The sequence below is a fragment of the Mastigoproctus giganteus genome, chromosome 13 (assembly GCF_048544385.1).
Source record: "Mastigoproctus giganteus isolate SK-2022 chromosome 13, ASM4854438v1, whole genome shotgun sequence".
In the NCBI taxonomy this organism is placed as follows: Eukaryota; Metazoa; Arthropoda; class Arachnida; order Uropygi; family Thelyphonidae; genus Mastigoproctus; species Mastigoproctus giganteus.
Window position 1 is genome coordinate 77,097,492 of NC_143587.1, and position 20,065 is coordinate 77,117,556.

General features: G+C 37.9%; 1 protein-coding gene across 1 annotated transcript in view; it reads left to right on the plus strand.

The window, feature by feature from the left end:
- The window catches only part of Itpr (Inositol 1,4,5,-trisphosphate receptor), a 1,293,714-nt gene that overhangs the window by 214,091 nt on the left and 1,059,558 nt on the right, over positions 1-20,065 (plus strand). Inside the window, exon 12 of the mRNA XM_090387283.1 lies at positions 16,529-16,676. Coding sequence (XP_090243409.1) covers positions 16,529-16,676 — 148 coding nt within the window. The remainder of the gene's footprint in view (positions 1-16,528; positions 16,677-20,065) is intronic.

Consider the following 20,065-nt stretch of genomic DNA (forward strand, 5'->3'; position numbering starts at 1 on the left):
AAGTTAGGGTACATGGTTCGGAATGCTAGTTGGCCAAGAAAAGAAGTTGACATCCAATGGCATGCCGGTGGCGTTGTCAGTCTTTATCTAGGAGATTGTCTTATTGGTCACATCCATGAGAGACAAGTCCAGAAGAATAAGAACCTTTTGTCTTTCTTAGATTGTCTTAATTTGTGGGTCGTCTCTATTCAAAGGTAGTTATTTGGTAGTTATCTTTGGTGGGTGACATTTTGGAGAATGTATAGTAGTTCACACCAATGATGGTAATGCTGGTTAAGTTTAGCTGCCTGGTTCCAGTACCATCAGGGTCCCTGGGTTCATTTAGTAGAGGGTTATCATGTTGCTGCAATTAATTGTCTTCTCCTCAAGAAAAGCTGCTGTGCATAGTTGGTGAGAGCTTGATACTCTTCCTTAGTATCCAGTAAGTGGTTTTCTTTGCCTTTTGGTAGTACTAAGTACTGCAAAGTATTTTTGTATGTTACTGGCGGTATCCAGGGTTCCCCCTATGTCCGCCGTGTGTTAAGCGTTTATTTTGCCAGCAGTATGTTGAGATTCCTCTAATTTTTTAGTAATATTATAGAATAGATGGTAAGTTATTATAAAATAGTATAATTAAGTATGAGACTTTAGAATTTTGAAGGAGTAAAATTTTGAAGATTTAATTTTTTTGACAATTTTTCTAATCTACTCTATTTAAACGTTATATGTATTTTAAGTGTGTATAGTGTGTTGTTCCTGTTGTTTGTGGCTGGCTTCTGGCATTTAGCAGCAGGGAGTCGAGGGCAAGATGCGCCCCGACTCCCCGCTCCCATCCCTAGCCACGTGGAGGCAGCCAGATTCTACTTCTCTAATTGTGGTCAGGACACTCATGCCCCTTCTCGCAGGGCTCAGTCCTGTCCTAGAAGGGGCACAAGGGTTCTTTGCGATTCCCCTACTGTGCGGGGCCCAACCCGCCCAGAGTGGACATGCAATACAATAATATTTACCTTTCTAACTTTTCTTTCTCTCGTCCTTCTTTTCTCCCTTTTACATTTGTAACATGCTAGTTATACAATTCTGAGATTGTTCTTATTTATCCAAGCCCCAAGCTCTCGCAGGGCTCATCCTGGCCTAGAGCTGACGCCTGGCACTTTGTCAGATTTTTTCCCCCAGGCTCCCACACTCGCAGGGCTCATACCTGTCCTAGTGGGGAGCCCAGCACTCTTGTTGTCAAGTGTCTTGTCATTGCACGGTTTGCCTTAACCTACATACATGATGATTTAGATAAGTTGCACGTTTGGTTTGATTTTGATAGAGTAATGCTTAATATATAGTAACTTTATTTTATATGGGCAAGGCAACCCTTATAATTCCTTATGCTGCCCTTCCATTTGCATGTTGTTCCAGAGCGGCACAGTAATAGTGCCGACTGGAAATCACATACAATTTTGTTGTGGTTATTATACACTTTTAGATTTTGATATAGTTATTCTAATAATCTCTTTTGGAGATTTAGAGTTCTGTTAATTTTGAAGATTTAATATTCTGATAGTTCTTGAATATGTCACTTACCTTTATTTTTATAACTTGCTCATGCTCCCAGCACTCACAGGGCCCAATCCTGACCAGTGTGGGAGCACCCTGTTAAAGGAGAATCTTTTTATTCATTAATTTACACATGGGTGGAACATGCGTCCTTGTTGATTTGCACAATATTGCAGGTCTTGTGCCCCCGACTCCCGCAGGGCTCAATCCTGACCGGGTAGGACACTCCTGTGTGTTAATTCACAATGTATTTTGTTGTGATTGTTCAGTTCAGTTCACTCCTCCCAGCCCTGCAGGGCCCAGTCCTGTCCCAGGCTGGTGGGGAGAGGGAGATTAAGTTCCATCACACACAGTGTCACAATTACCTCGATGGTAAGAGGAAAATAGAGCACTGAAGAACACTTAACACTGTGTGTCTTTAGTCTTATGCCTCATGTTCTTCCCTCACTCTTCCTGGCGGTTTTGATGAACAGTCCAGTTTGTCACCTAATCTTCCCTTGTAGTTGATTTTAGTTGTTTTTGGTTGTGTTGTTTCCAGTGGCCAGTTATTACTTTTATTCATGTTTTACCACTTTGTGCTGAGATGTTTACTCACCATTCCCTATCTTCACTGGATATCCTTAGGCTTAGGCAGTCAGAATCAACTAATCTTGGTAAACGTGGCACTGGTAATTATAGAACATAGAAGTTATATCCATAGCTATGGTTTCTTGTGATGTCGGGGCTGTGGTCACTATACACTGCTCTAGTGGCACATATCTGCTTGTGGCAGTACCACAGTGTTCAGTGCTAAGATACTGAGAAGGTGGGTCAGTGTCATTTCCTTAGCTTCCACGATTTTATAGTCACAGTTATCACTTTTTCCCCATACATTGATACTGTGAACTGGGATGAGTTTTCTCCCATCCTAAACTGGCTAGACATTCCTTAGGCCTGGCAGTTTTAGATTCAGCTAGTCCTGTGGGCCTGATGCTGGTGTTTTTGGTGCCTCCAGTATTTAGGATCAATGTTATGGGTTCTCTTAGATGATAGGGCTATTGTCAACCCTTATTTAAGTGTCTCATTCAGCACGTAGCAGAGTACTGTGTTGTCTAGGACTTGGAACTGAGAGTGTGAGTCAGTTCCATGTCCCTTGTGTTCCCTGTATCCACCAGGCTCCCTTCAGCTGAGGCAGTTACAGGTTTAACTGATCATGGTGAGCTCGTTACTGGTGATTATTTGTGCCAAGATTTTTGTGGTTCTCGCAGATGTCAGGACTGAGTACGAGGTGCTTGCTTCCAGGGCTCATAACTGCTTGTAGCAGGTTACTGTGATGTTGTTATAATGTTGTCAAATTCACACTTTTAGCTTTTGTTCAATTTAGACTACTGTGGAAGGATGTTTATTCACCATTTCCTGTTCCCTAGTATTCCTTAGACTTGGCATAGTGTCAGTCAGGTTGGTCTTGGTGAGCGTGGCACTTGGAGTGTATGGTACATGTAATGTTTATGACCATTTCTATGACTTCCTGAGTTGTCAGGACAGTTGTCTCCGTGTATTGTTTCCAGGGCACATAACTGTGTGTGTAGGAGAGTACGTGATATCTGGGACTTAGACTCTGTAATGTGAGTCAGTATCATGCCCTTAATTTTGGTTTTTGTTGCTTAGTTTCCACTATTGTCCCCTTCTTCATGCTGTGCTGTTGTGGTCTAGGATGGATTTTCACCTTCCTGTTTTCACTGCCATTCCTTAGGCTTTTGCAGTTATAATCTTAGCTGAACCAGGTGGGTCTGGCACTGTAGTTTTTTGGTGCTGACATCCCTGACCATATTATGGTTGTTCTAGCTGGCAGGACTGTTGGCAGTCTGCATTGTCTTCCATCGTCCATTTCTGCAAGCAGCAGAATACTGTGAGATCTGCGGCATATAGTCGGTGACATGCCCTTGGTATTCACCTGTTGCTTGCTTGTCCCAAGTGTTGTGTTTGGTCACTCTTCACTGCTGTGGTCTTTGATGAAGATTTACTGATGAAGATATACTCTTCCCTATTTTCACCAGTCTTCCTTCACTCAAGCAGTTATAGTTTTAACTAGCCATGTCAAGCCTGCCACTGGTGGTTCGTGGTGCTCATTGTTATTGTTCTCTTAGATTGCAGACTGTAGTCTAGATGCATAGTTCCCATTGGCTCTTATCTGCTGTGTAGCAGATTACTGTGATGTAGTTGTATTGTTCTCAGTGTCACAATCATAGCTTGTTCGGTTAGACTACTGTGTTCAGGGATGGCTATCTACCTTTCCTAAACACTAAGTGATCCTAAGGCTTGGCAATGTCAAGGCAGTTGGTCTTGGTGAGCATGACACTTGAAGTTATAGTGCCTACAACTTGTGTTCAACAGCAATGGTTTCCTGATTTTCTAGGATTATCTCCATGCGCTGTTTCCAGTGGCACATCTATGTGTAGCAGTGTGTGTGATTTCTGAGACTTAGACCCTTAGTTTTGGTTTTGTTGCTTTATTTTCATAGTTTTCCCTGTCTTCACTCAGTACTGCTGTGGTCTAGATAAGATATTCCCCTTCCCTGCACTCTCAGGACGCCACAGGCTTGAGCAGTTACAGGATTGTCTGTTTCTGGTGAGCCTTGCAATGGTAGTTCCTGGCCTCTACATGATTTGGACTAATGTTATGGTTTTCTTGATGACAGGACTGTGGCATCTATTCAATTTTTGTAACTCATCTGCCTGTGCTGGAGTACTGTGACATCTGTGGCATGGATCAATGTCATAGTTATAGCTTTGTTAGTACTTGCCACTGTTAACAGAGATGTTGACACACCATTCCCCACACACACCAGTGTTCCTTAGGCTTGGCAGTGTCAAGTTAATTGGTCTTGATGATCAAGACCCTGGTAGTTATGATGCTTGCAGGGTGTGGGTCCATTGCTATAGTTTCTGAGTTGTCAGGACTGTAGCCACTATGCATTGTTTCAGTGGGACAATTGCTTATAACAGTGTACTATAATCTAAGTTTGGACACTGGAATGAGGGTCATTGTCTTGCCCTTGATACTATTTTTGTTCATATCACAATTATCACCATGTTCGTGCTATGCTATTGTGGTCTAGGATGAAATTCACCCTTGCCTGTGTTCATTTAATGTTCCTTAGGCACAGACAGTGTCAGGTTTGACTAGTCTTAGTGAGCATTGCACTGGAAGTATATGGAATTTATAAGTTATCACCAAGTGCTACAGTTTTTTGAGATGCAGGGCAGTATTTTCCTTGCATTTTTCCAGTGGCCCATTCTGCTTGTAGTAGAGCACTGTTAATCTGAGACTTGACTCTGAGTAATGAGTCAGTGTCATGCCCTTGTTTTTTTGTTTTGTTGATTCCATTGTCACAATATACACCTTTGTTCATGCAGTGCAGCAGTAATCTAGGACTAGTATTCTCACATCTCTACCTTCCCCAGTTGTTCTCTAGGCTTAGGCTGTCACGGTTTTGACTGAGCCTGATGAGTCTGACTGGTGATTCATAGAACCCTACTGGTTAGGCCCAATGTTGTGGTCCTCTTAAGTGGCATGAAGGTTAGTTGCATTGTTGCAGTAACTCATGTCTGCTTGTGGTGAAGTTCTGTGATGTCTGAGTCATGTACTCTGAATTATAATCTGTATCATTCTCCTTGATTCCAGGTTTGTTCCTCTCAAGTTACATTTATTTCTTGATCCTGTTACCCTATTATGATCAGGGATGTCTACTCACCTTAGCCCATGCACACTGTGTTCCTTCAGTGCATTATATGGCCCAGTGGCAGTCTTTCCTGCAGAATCTGTGTTTTTCAGTCTTATCTTGTTAGTACCTGCATTTTTCTAGTTTGGGGCTGTGTTATGTGACTTAGCATCCATACTTTAGTTCCTGCTTCACAACTGGGACCTTGGATGTTCACTCTCATTTCCCCATACTCACTATTGTTCCTAAGGTTTAGGTTCTGTCAGATTGACTAGACTTCTTAATCATGGTACTTAAGTATAGCCCACTAGCTAATTGTATACAGACTGAATACTGGAGATTTTATGGTTGTGGTAATTTTCTTAGAAGTCAGGCTGTAGAACCTATAGTACTAAGTACTATAGGTTCTAATACCTCTCGTGTTTGAGGTTTACATAAAAAATCAGTTACCGCACAAAAATGTGCGGTGGACTGCATGCGGGCCGCCGCACATTTTTGTGCGGCCCGTGAGCTTTAATTATATTTTCGAAAAAAGTTTACTTATTTTATGCCTTTTGCGACGCCTTTTTGAAAAATAAATTTGTATATGTAATACATTATAGAATTTGTCTACTTGTAAATTGTTTTATCATCTCTGTATTGTTTAAATTGAGATTGAATTTGAATTTGTGCGTGAACCGGAGCGAGCCAACTGCCACTTTTATAACTAACCGCGCGAAACTACGGTAACAGACAACAACGGCTTTGCTGCGGTGGCGGAGTATTAGGAGAGGACTGCTGACTGGCCGCAGTTCCAATCTGTTGTCTCTGATGGTCATCCTGCAGTTAGTTTTTTTTGCGTTAACTTCGGTTATCATCTTGGTGCCAGTAGCGATAAAAATAATATTTACGCCCTTTTAAAAATGAATAAAAAACGAAAAATTGAACAAGAGCATCGTGTCTTCAGTGAAGAGTGAAACACAAAATATTTTTTTGTTAACATAAATAACGAGCCTATTCTTCTCATTTGCCGGGAGAGTGTCTCAGTGTTGAATGAGTACAATATTAAAAGACATTTCACTACTAAACATTCCGAATATGGTGCCAATTTAACTCCGGAAGTGAAAAAGAAAACTGCTGATGGATTGATTCAAAATTTATCTAGACAACAAAATGTGTTTACACGGCTAACTAAGGAACAAGAAGCTACTATAGAGGCAAGTTTTGTTATTTCTCATATAATTGCAAAAAGCAACGAGCCTTTTACTGATGGAGACTATATTAAAGAATCTATGACTGAAGTTTGTGGAATTATATGTGCTGACATTAAACACAAATTTGAGAATATAAGTTTATCTCGGCGAACCGTAATAAGAAGAATTGAACGTATCGATACAAATTTGAATGAGCAATTATTATCAATATTAGAATCCATAACATGGTACTCGATAGTTCTCGACAAAAGTAACGACCAAAAGAATACTGCGTAGTTTTTAATTTTCATATGTGGATGTACCTCTAATTTTGAAATTATTGAAGAGCTTTTTTCAGTGGAATCTCTTAAAGACCAAACAACGGGAGTTGATATATTTGGAAAATGCTTAACAACATATAATTTACAATGGAACAAAATGGTAAGTGTAACAACTGACGGAGCACTAAGTATGACAGGTACAAATGTTGGAGCGTTAAAGAAAATTCAGGATAAAATTTGTGAAAATTATCCTGATTATAATTTAATTACAATTCATTGTATTATACATCAACAAGTATTATGTAAAAATGTGTTAAAAGTTGAACATGTCATATCTTGTATTATTAAACTAGTAAATTTAATACGATCGCCTGAAACACAGACAATTCGTTAATTTTCTTCAAGATATTGAATCCGAGTACACAGATATTCCTTATCATAGCCAAATTCCCTGGCTTAGCTTAGGTAAAGTTCTTCGGCGAGTATGGGATCTTAAAAATGACCACTTTCCAACCATGAAGTTGCTGAAGATTCCAGAAAATAAATTTTAAAAATATTGTGAAATTATCAACGCTTTGAATGACGACTTTTCACGAAGATTTGGCGACTTCCGAAAAATTGAGACAAGTTTGGCAATAGTGCGCGACCCATTTTCAATAGAAATTGATAGTGCACCGAGTGAACTACAGTTTCAGATTATAGATCTGCAGTGTGATACCGATTTAAGGGAATTGCACCGTCGTGAAGAAATCTGTAAATTTTACAATACTCTTAATTTGGACAAATTCGACGAACTTAAAGATTTTGCTCGAAAAATGTTGGTTATTTTTGGATCAACCTACGTATGTGAACAAATATTTTCCATCATGAATCTAAATAAAAATTCTTTACGATCAAGCATCACGGATGAACATTTACAAGCAGTTTTAAGAATCTCAACTACAAAATTAATACCTGAAATTAAAAAAAATGTTAAAAGATGTAAAACAGTTCCATTCATCTCATTAAATTCTTGGTTGTTAGAGAATTTAACCCCGGGGGATCACATCTAGTGAGTATGGGCTTGGCAAACCTAGGGTCCTGAGCTGGATATCATCATTCTTCTCTTTCTTGGTGATTCCTTTCTACGTCTCTCTCTCTCTCTCTCTCTCTCTCTCTCTCTCTCTCTCTCTCTCTCTCTCTCTCTCTCTCTCTCTCTCTCTCTCTCTCTCTCAGGGGGTAACTTGGGATTTTTTTTTTTTTTTTGGCTGGTGCAGCATAAGCCTCAGGCTTCCTTGTACCATATGGCCATTAATATAATAATAATAATAATTTTTTTATGTTATATTTCTTCTTCATGATAACAAATTATATATATCTAAAAATACTATTTAACATGCGGCCCGCCTTCTTTTTGAATTCCTATTGTGGCCCTTCGGCCCCAAAGTTTGCCAAAGGCCTGTTATAGAGTTAGCCTTGATGACATTAGTACTTGCCAGTACCAATTGTTCATTTTATATTCCAGTTCTTAGAGTGTCTTACTACAGGCTTTGTCACTGATGAGATATAATCCTCATCCACTTCTGTCTCAACTTCAAGATGGTCCACTCTCTCCATGAATGTGAATATATGCTTCTGCTGGATTTCTAGCCAAATTGGGATTAGGGGAAATGATTTTGCTGATACTGCAGCCAAATTAGCAATGCCCACTAATAATTCCCACTAGCAATTCCCACTAATGCCTGTCACTCCCCTATACAGACTACAGGCAAATAATACACAACAGGGTACACTTCCAATGGCAGGATTCATGGAATAGTCAGACTACAAATAAATTTCATCAGATAAAGCCGGTAACTGAACCATGGCAGTCTAGTTTGTGCATGAATCGTAAGGAGGAAGTTGTTCTTGCATGGACCCGCATATAACAGTCATCTGACACATTCGTGTGTGTTGAGGGCTGATGACCATCCTATGCGTGAGGCTTGTGACACAGTTTTATATCTGAGACACATTTTAATTGAGTGCCCCGATTTTAATGACGTGCATTTTACTGCTCTTACCATCTGACCGAGCCTTATACACTCACTCAAGTTTCATCTGAAAATGACGTGTCGGCTGCTTTTACATTTCTTGACTTATTAATTTCTATGTATATAAAATAAAGCATATATTTTTAGAATATATAAACATATTCCTTTTTAAACCAATATTGAAAAAAGCCGTGAATTAGGGTTGAATTTGAAAGTGTCTGCAATTCTGCCCAGACACAATAGGAAGGATTATATGATCAATTTGGCAATGGGCAGATTGGTGCAAGGATCAAGGGATAGAATTTTTCTCAGCCTGGTCTGTGCTTGTTAACATGACAGACTGCTTCTACAGTAATGGGATACACTTAAATAGAAATGGTGCAAGAATATTTGCTGATGCTATCGAAGCAGTGTTAGGTGGGTCGGAAAACTGCTAGTTTCGGGGGATACACGGACTAATAGATTAACAGTAGCTGCTGGCAGAGGTGAAAGTGATTCTTGCACTGCTTCTATTGGAATGAGCAGCAGCCTGGAAAACAAGGTGCAGGGGATTTCAGAGACTGGTGGGAGTCATTGCGGAACAAGTAATTACACGGGCTGTGTTAGGGTAGCTAAGAATAGCAACAGGTGCATGTATACTTGCATGTACACCGATGCTAGTAGTTTGCTAAATAAATTTGATGAATTTGAGGTGTTGGTCAAAACATCAAAGGCAGATATAGTTAGGATATCAGAGACGTGAAGTCACACAGATATAAGGAATGCAGAACTGAATTAGGGGAGTACAATGTGTATAGGAAGGATAGGAAGGGAGGAGGGGTTTTGATATTAGTTAAGAAACACATAAATTCCAAGGAAATGTATCCAATTGATGTTGGTTGACAGTGCAATATTGAGTCAGTTTGGTGTGACATAAGCACTGGGAAAGGAAAAAAAATGAGAGTAGGTGTGTGTGTTATAGGTCTGATTAGTATAATAAAAAACTGTACAGAGAAATAGTGGGTCAGTAAATCAGAGTATCTTATAATGGGGGATTTTAATTTCCTGGATGACTGAAATTTATGGTTGGTCACTCACACACTAGCAAAGCAACCCCATGGGGCTCACATTTGGTGAGTATATTGGCTTGGCACACACAGGATCCTGAGCTGGATATCATCATTCTTTTTTTTTTTTTTTTTGCTGGTGCAGCATAAGCTTCAGGCTTCCTTGCACCATATGACTAATAATAATTTGCCTCCATATGACTAGTAATAATAATAATAATTTGCCTCCAATTCCTACACTACTCCAATTTGTTCAGCAGTCTTCCACGTGGAACAGTATCAAAAGCCTTTCTAAGATCCAAATATATAGCGCCTCCATAGCCAGGTGGGAAGGAGCAGCAGTGCGTAGCACACGTTTCTTGATTAGACTGGGGTTCGAGCCCATCACCACCAAATGTGGAGGATGCGGAAAGTTCAGGGAATGACCACCGCATATTCGCGGAACAATATGGCATTAGTTGCTAATGCTCCTAAAAACCAAATAACATAACATCCAAATATATAATATCTTTATATTATATATTTGGATCTTAGAAAGCAATTTGCCTCCAATGCCACACTGCTCCAATTTGTTTAGCAGTCTTCCATGTGCAACATTATCAAAAGCCTTTCTAAGATCCAAATATATAATATCAAAGTTATTCCCTGCATCCAGTTCCTTTGTGACCACATCATAGTATCCAATCAAATTGGTTAGGCAAGACTTTCCCTTAACAAAACCATGCTGTGTATGAGCTATAACCGAAGTCTTGTCTAGATGATCCTGCAGTGCTTCTTTAACCAGTACCTCCATTAATTTTCCTGAAACAGAAGTTAAGCAAACAGGTCTATAATAACTTGTGTCGCCCTTTGATACTCCTTTGTCAATTGGGGTCACATTTGCACATCTCCAGTCCATGGGTACCTCCTCTTAGTCCAAAGAAGCTCTCATAATTATGTCTAAGGGTTTGCTTACTTCCTTTGCTGCCTCCTTTAACATGACTGGATAGATCCCGTCCACTCCGGGTGCCTTTTTTATGTTTATCTTCAACAATTCCTCCTCCACTTTTCTCTCAGTTATTACAAAATCATCTAGCTCACTGCCAGAGTTTACTGCACCTCTGGCATTCTTCTTCCTGAATAACTCCCCATGTGTCAATGTAGATGCAAAATACTCATTTAGTTTGTTAGCCACCTGAGCAGGATCATCAACAGTTGAACCATCAATATCCAGTGGACCAATCTGATTCATTCCTTTCCTTCTAGAGTTTACATAGGTAAAGAACTCTTCTGTTTTTTTTTGCATCCTTTGCCAAGGATTTTTCGTAGTCTGCCTTTGCCTGCCTAATCTCCTTTGTGACTTGGTTACAGACCAGCTTATACCTATCTTAGGCTTCCATGTCACCCATTAATTTATATGTATCCCATGCATTTTTCTTCTCTGCCATATGTCTTATCAGTTCATCTGACATCCATTTAGGCTTAAACCTTGAACAATATTTCTTAGTTGGTATGTAAAGCCTAGTAGCTTCCAAGATAAATTCTTTGAATGCTTCCCATTTTGAATTTGCAGTTGGTAACATCATCAGTTGGTTCCATCGTATAGAATTTAAATACTGCCTCAGACCACCGTAGTCGCCTTTGCGAAAGTAAAAACCCTTCCCTTTACCCCTGATGGTAGTTACCTCTTTGAATAAATCCCACTTCAGCATATTGTGATCACTGCCACCTTTAACTGCAGATTCTCAATGCATGAAGAATCACTACTGATTAGCAGTAAAAGGTAAAGGTAAAGTGCAGCCATTATCAACCCACTGCAGGATGGAAGCCTCCTCAACAATTCATGCTGAGGGAAATGGACCATAATCTGCCACGCTAATCCAGTGCGGGTTGGCAGATCGACCGTATTCTGCAGTCAGGGGCTTGAACCCCGGTCTACTCAAAGAGCGTGTGCTACTGCACTCCCACTCCTGACCACTGGGCTACGGATGATTATCAGTAGTGATTCTTAATGCATGAAGAATCACTACTGATAATCAGATTAAGTGTATTACTCCCTCTAGTTGCCTCACGAACATGCTGATGTAGAAAACAATCATCCAGTAAACCACAAAAGCCTTCCTAGTGTGAGTGACCAACCCATAAATTCCAGTCAATATCTGGGAAATTAAAATCCCCCATTATAAGACTTTCTGATTTACTGGCCTACTCTATTTTTCTATACTGTTTCTTATTATACTCATCAGAGTCATTAGGCCTATAGCACACTCCTACTCTCAATTTTGTTCTCCCAATGCTTATGTCACACCAAACTGACTCAACACTGCACTGTCCAAAGATGCTGATTGGCTTCACTTCCTTGGATTTTATGTGTTTCTTAACTATTAACATAAACCCTCCTCCCTTCCTATCCTGTCTACTTCCTGTACACATTGTATTCCCCAAATTCCAGTTCTGCACTGCTTATGTTTGTGTGACATCACGTCTCTGATATCCCAACAGTATCTGCCTTTGATGTTTTGGGCAATACCTCAAATTCATCAAATTTATTTACCAAACTCCTAGCATTGGTCTACACGCAAGTGTACACACCGGTTCCTGTCCTTAGCTATTCTAACACAACCCATGTGTTTACTTGTACTGCAATGACTCCCAGCAATCTCTGAAATACTCTGCATCTTGTTTCCCAGGCTGCTGCTCATTCCAACAGAAGCAGTGCAAGAATCTCTTTCACCTCTGCCAGTGGCTACTGTTAATCTATTAGTCCTTGTATCCTCCCAAACTAGCAGTTTTCCGACTCACCCAACACTGCCTCGATAGCATCAGCAAATTTTCTATTTAAGTGTATCCCATCCATGTAGAAGTAGTCTCTCCTGTTTACAAGTACAGACCAGGCTCAAAAAAATTCTACCCTTTGAGCCTTTGACAATCTTTCCAGGGCCGAATTGATCGACAAGGCTCTCATCCTATACTCCCTCCTATCGTGTCTGGACAGAATTGCAGACACTTTCAAATTCAACCCTAATTCACGACTTTTTTTCAACAGTGGACCTGTACTTGTTAAGCAATTCCTCCAGTCTCCTACTCTTAATATCATTAGTGCCAACAATTACAACAATATCACCTTTTGTGCCCTTAAAAGGTGTCTGCTCTACAACTTCATCGTCCTTTGTCCCTGACTGAATACCCTGGTCCTGTTTGATCTATCCTTTTTACATACCATTTTTCCTGTTTCCCTGACAGTAGAGTCACCAACACCACTAGTTCCTGTGGGACCAGCGCATTTTGCCTTGGGGGTTGCCGCTGTGTTGCGTGATGATCAAGTGCAAGTTATGGTGTTGATGTGGGCAGCTGAGAGTTTGATGGGCCCCTGAATTTAGATCCTTCGACGGCATCCACCCTGTCCTTCAAGCTCTCATATAAGCCCATAACAATGCTGAGTTGTCATCTGATTTTCTCACACTCCTTACATTGCACACACCGGTGAAATACCACCACTTTGCTTATTGGAGGCTTGAAGTGGTGAAACCCATGTTTAGTCTCTAGAGCAAAGTTTCCGGCATCCCCCTCCCCCCATACTTCTCCTTCAACCCATGCACGGTACTAAGTACTATAGGTTTTGATACCTTTCGTGTTTGGGGTTTTCATAAAAAAAAAAAAAAAAAACCACAAATACATCCCCCTTGGCAATGTCATGTCCAGTACCTGATTGCTCCACATACATCAAGCAAGGAGTGCATTTTAAAAGTCTGTGATTCAGAGGGCAACTGTTCCCTCAGTTCTCCCCTGAGCCACAGCACTCCCATTAGCTTGAGCGTTTTGCTTTGCTGCTCTGGTCTGAGTCATGATTTCTATTTAGTTTCAATAAAATTTCAATTTCAGTACAAAATTATAACCCTAAACTTGTATCCCAACACAGTTATAACCCTATATATTGATATATATTTTTTCAGTATCAAGTATTATCTCTGTGTTCCGTTTATATAAGTTCCATATCAAGTTATGTATTAATTAATTATGTTATATTTGTAAAATCTAAGTTGTTATATGTATTTAGTTAAAAAGTAAAATTTAATTGACAATGAAGTTTAACAAGATTAATAAATTTTACTGATTAATTGATAATATTATATGATAATATAATACTATACTATACTATACTATACTAAGCTGATAATATTATATAGTATACTATACTAAGCTAACGCTATCTAGTTCGGGATATAACGTTGTATCGTATAACAATGGCGGCAAGTCACGAACGGTAAATCTACGGACACTTAAATATTAATTAACTTCCAAAATCTTGCTGTCTAAATTCAGAATAAACCAAGAATTTTGACCAGGTCTATAAGCTACTTATAGAAAATAATTTAATATAACAGTTAGTCAATAAAGTGGGTAAAGTGGCTAAAAAACTTCCCGTTCCGTGAGCTGCAAATCTTGTAAACACTTGGTTTGGATACCCTTTCCGCTCCTAAGTAATGACCTACAAAATCTCTGTCTGAGTTAAAATTTAAACTAAGTATCGTAACTAGGAATGTAAAGCTACTCTAGAAATATGTGAATATGACAATTTAAGCTAATAAAACAGAAAAAACTTCTATTTTCAGGAGCATTAAAAACTTCAACTGCCAAGGCTACTCTCATGTCTCTCTCTTTTCTCTCTTCCCTCGTCTCTCCTTTTGTACTCCACCATATTCAAATTCAGTATTACTTATGTCTCTGCTGTTCCTACAATGTCTGCATTTGATGACTTTATCAGTACTTCAGATTCATCAAATTTATTTACAATGTTCCTACCTAATGGTAGGATGGGCCCCTGAGTGTACATGCACATGTTGTTACTCTTAGTTACCTTAACACAGCCCATGTATTCATTTGTTCTATGATGAACCACAGCATGGCCTGACATTCCAGACACCTTGCTTTCCAGGCTGCTTCATGTACTTGTAGTAGCAGTACAAGAATCACTTTCACCTCTTCCTACGCATTTAGTTAAACAGCTGAATATGATTCCTCCCCACCAAATCAGGCTGTCATTCAGACATACTTCATTGAATTTCTTACAAGTCTGCATTAAAAAAATTCAAAGAATAAGACCTGTATTATGGAAGGATGGTTGGATCCTCTATAAAGACAATGCTCCAGCACACATTGCACTCTCTGTTTACCAGATCATGGCCAAAAAATATGCACCCTATTTGCCACACTAGCTCCTTTCAACTTTTTTTGTCTTCTCTAAATTAAAGTGTACTTAAGGGAACCCATTTTCAGTTTTGAAGGCATTCAGAAAAATATGACTGAAGGATTTAACAGGGCCTACAGAAGGTGACTTCTAGAAATGATTCTGTGCTTGGAAGTAATTTATGGAACAGTTTGTGCAAACCCAAGGCAATTTATTTTGAAGATGATAACTTGCAAGGTACTTAATATTTTGTTATATTTATTTTATTATAAAAATCTCATTATTTAATAGCTACACCTCCTATAAGTGCCACCCATAAATATATATATTTTTTAATAAATTATTGACTCATAAATATGCTGATATGCAGCCACCCACAAAAAATATATATATATTTTTATTTGAATACAAATTTGTTTTATGGCCTATTCTCCCTATGTGGTTGGGAAACCCTGATTGTAGCTGTGCAGAAAATTATGCTGCAGGTCTAGTTTTACCATTTTTTTTATCATTAAAAACTTTCACAGATGAAGGTTGTTTTTTCCAATTTTTTGTATCATTAGAAACTTTCACAGATCAAAGCTGGTTTCACTATTTTTTTTTTTTTTTTTTTTTTTTTTTTTATGCAATAGTTATCAAAATAACATTAAAATATTAACAACTACAACTTAACTTAATAATGCTTGACTTAACTTAATTAACAGCTTGACTTTTGGATACTAGTGTATATAAAAGATTGTTACATTTTAAAATGCAAACATTTCTTTTGCTAGAAACTTTCACAGATTAAGGTTGGTTTTACTTTTTAGTATCAATAAAAGCTATTTACTGATTTCAGTGAATTTTTTCCGTTTGGCATGCAAAAAATTGTTTTTTTTGTTTCAGCTTATTTTTGGCATGCTGCTTGGGAGAAAAAATTTGATTTGTTATCTGCCTTCACAATCTTACATGAATTATAAAGTTTTCTCTAAAGAGTGAATGCATTCTACTAGGATTCTTGAATGTTTTAATTAAAAACTAGGGCTGACACTAGACATTTCTATGCCATGGGCAAGGTTCAAAATTATACTGTGTATGTCACATATAAAAATAAATCCTTCAGAAACGAGTGACGCTGCACCCAACAAATCATTGCTTCCACGGCTTGTTCCTGCCATGTTCTAGTTCTGTTAGCAGTGTGGTGTAAGTGTGTTGCCTGGTTGTTGAAAATAAATCATATTCTTCTTACCCCCCTCCCCATTAAGGCTTGTAGGTTTCTCTGCTGGATGCTTATTTTCAGATATGTATGAAGTAATTTTTATTTTACAAAAAAATGCATGATTTGCCCATAAGTTCACTCCCCTGTATTCTGTTGCATTATAACAGAATATACTTCAATACCAAATTTCATTGACCTGTATCACTAATTTTGCAAACTGTTAAACTTTATGCAATAGTTATCAAAATAATTGATTAAAATATTAATAACTACAACTTAACTTAATAATGATTAACAGCTTGACTTTTGGATACTAGTGTATATAAAGGATCATCACATTTTAAAATGCAGACATTTCTTTTGTCAGATAATAGAATTTAAACAATTCTAATGAAGATGTTTCTCACCTGAAAACTTAATATTTCTAGGTTTGTCACACAAATTTTGCAGGAAGTGATATATTTTGTTGCAAATAAAGAAAATGATCCTAAGAAACCGGATCCTTTAGATCTCACAGTTGCACATCCTAATCGAGAACGGCAAAAATTATTGAGAGAGCAAAATATACTTAAACAGGTATGTTACATTTTACATTAAGCAATTTTAAATAATACAAAATAAAAATTATTGATTGCAGTTAATATAGGAAACAAAATGCCCTGCACCATTTTAAATTGACTAATTAGTTTATTAAACATCAAAGTGTAGTGTGCATACATGTCAAAATATCATGTATGCTTAGTTGGTTAACCTGTTAGCCCCTAGAGAAATTTCTGGCTTCTCTTTGGGAGTCTACTCAGGTCCACCAAAGTAAAGGTAAGAAGTAGTACAGAAAGAGAATTTAATGAAAGAAGTGGAGTTAACCAAAAAATAAGATTAATTATATTTATGGAATATAATATAAAAAATAATACCAGTGAAGTGTATAGAGGTGAAATAAAATAATAGAACATAATTGAAGTAAATGAATAAGTTAAATAAAATTAACTAGAATGTATTAAAAATTATTAAAGAATGCTTAAGTGGTACAGTAATTAAATTGAGAAGAAGCTAAAGATGTGACTACTTAACAAGCTAAATTTAATGTAGGATGCTACCCAAAAGTTATGAGAATTTTCATTTACAATTCTACCAATGATAATTCACATTTTTCAAGATATGTGATAATACAGTGTACTTTTATATTAGTTTTTTCATCGTCCACCATGATATGTTGCATTAGTTGAATACACAAAGCTCTTTAGTGAAGACTTTCTGCAATTTTTTGGACACTTGAAAAGAGTATAGAATTTACAATGTTTACTTTTGAGTTTTGTGAAACAACTTCAGAAATACATGACATGTAGTGAACAGCCTTTTGGAAAAGATGCTTTATGGAAACACCAATAAGTTCAGATTATTTTCAAGGTTCAAAAGTAAGTAGTAAACATTCCTGTCTGGCTGCCATTCTGGTTAACAATTAAAATTTTCTGTCTTCCCTCCCAACCTTAATCTTCGGACTATTCTCCTGTGACTTTTTGTTTTCAAGGATGAAAGTAAAGCTAAAAGGAAAGAGAAGAGATTTATAATATCCTGGAGATATTGCAGGAGATACTTGACATTATTAAAAGGAAAAATTTCAATACAGTGATGACAGAATTGCAGGGAGCTCAGTTAAGTCCAAGGGAATAGAATAAGGGAAATGATACAATACTAGGTAAGCTAAATGAATCTTTGTTTTTTAATCATTCTGATGACTTTTTTGGGTTAGCACTTGTATATCAAAACCAATTAAAATTTTCCATGCTACTAGCATTATTTGCAGAAAATAGACTTAACAGCTGGTTAGATATGCTACTGTACCTGGATGATGACTACTTTGGTCAGAATATTTTTCATAATTGGACATGTCTTATAGTTTTCTTAAGTTACATGATACTGCACTGCATTGGGGGAAAAAAAATCAATTTTTGGAATCATGTAAGTGCACATTGCTGATTCTGACAGCCTTCTATTCTTTATGGAATGAAATGAGAAGAGATGGTAGTTTTCTGTATTTCTGAATTAAAGGAACATGATAAGTGATAGAATAATAGTTTAAAGTACAATTTAAATACTGATTGAATAAAAAAATTCATCTGCCATGATCCCAACTCACCAGGAAACAGAAAATGCTTGAGTCTGATGTGGGACATAGCATTTCAGTAGCCACTAAACCTTCCAGAAGACTTGGTTGAAAGCTTGGCCTATACAAACATGTAACAAACAAACAAAGTATTTATCAATGACATCTGTAAAACTAAAAGAAAGCAAGGCAGAACACCTTCTGAATGTTTTTTCTAATGGTAAAAACGAAACTTTTTTCTGAGGAACATTGTGGAAACCATCAGGCATATGCAATGAGCACGTTTGAAGTCACAGAACTGGTGGGTCAGTTTTGCCACTACCATGGAGTGATACAATATATATAATGGGCACAGCATAAAGTATCCCCTCCACACACAAAATTGGTTTGTGGGGCTGAAGCTGTCACCTGTCCTGTGACAGCTTGAGCTCTTTGGAAATGATTGTTATCCACAAGTCAATCTAAAGTAACTAATATTGCTTTTAATCAACATCACCAGTAGTTCAATCTTTTATTCAAAAACTCACAGACACTGTTGTGATTGACTTTGGAACTAATTTGGTTCTGTCATCAGTTAGCCTCATTTGGTGACCTTGTGCCGAGCAGTGAATAAATGTATCAAATTGAAATGCATGGAAAATATATGGAATTTGCAATCTCTAAGAGCAGCAATTGCTTCATGGGACTTATATAGTACCTCATGTCATTCCCACCCCCCCCCTTCTCTGTTCATTTATGGCCCCTTTTAAATATTTGAGGACGACAGCATAGGCATTGCCACATAAGATAGTTTTCTTATGTAGCATATAATCTTCCAATGGTGTTTCCATTTCATGGACTCCTTATTTCTTTCCAAATCTGAGTGTTGAATCCACATTTCTCCACCAGTTGCAATTCTTGAAAGAAACTCCTTTGGATCTGCATTATGCATGTGTAAATTTCTCTCTGAAGAGGTGTAAACATACCTGGCACCAAGTGAGAACTGATCTTTGTATAATGTTGGATATCAAACCCTCAAATATTACATTCTGTGGTATTCAGAGATGCTTTCAATACCTCTGTCTACATAATTTGGTCTTCAATTTTTTTGCCACTCCTGGGTTCCACTATCTCTTAGATTTTGCCATCCCTGGGTTCCACTATCTCTCAGAGATAGTGGAACCCAGGGGTGGCAAAAAAAAATCTGTGGGACCTGGCACATTTTTTAGAGTAGTCATTTCAGTTGGTGATCCTGAGAAGGAGTTATCTTCTATGGATTTTCAACCAATTTACTTTTGGTCTTTTTGGTCTAACTGCTTAGACCAAAATGCTGTCTGGGTTAGCACTTGTATGATATCATATATTTCATATCAAAAAATTTGAAATCAAAAAATAATTTTGATATCATATATTTGTATTTCAGTAAAGCTTTTGACACGGTTGCGCATGGAAGACTTTTGTATAAATTGGAGCAGAATGGTATTAAGGGTAAGTTGCTACAATGGATAAAAGGATGGTTGAGTGGGAGAAGACAGAGGGTGGTAATCAGTGGGTGCTGCTCTTCGTGGACTAATGTTATTAGTGGAGTCCCACAGGGTTCGGTGTTGGGTCCTCTGTTGTTTTGTATATTTATCAGTGATATTGATGAAGGTATATCAGGCTTAGTGTCGAAGTTTGCAGATGATACAAAGGTTGGCAGGGTTGTTAATGACAGTAATGGCAGTGTGCTACTGCAATAGGATCTAGATAATTTGGGCTAAGAAGTGGCAACTGAAGTTTAACCTTGACAAATGCAAAGTACTGCATATGGGTAGAAGTAACCCCAGAGAAATGTACCAACTGTGTGGTACTAAACTTAAGGTGGTAGAAAATGAAAAAGACC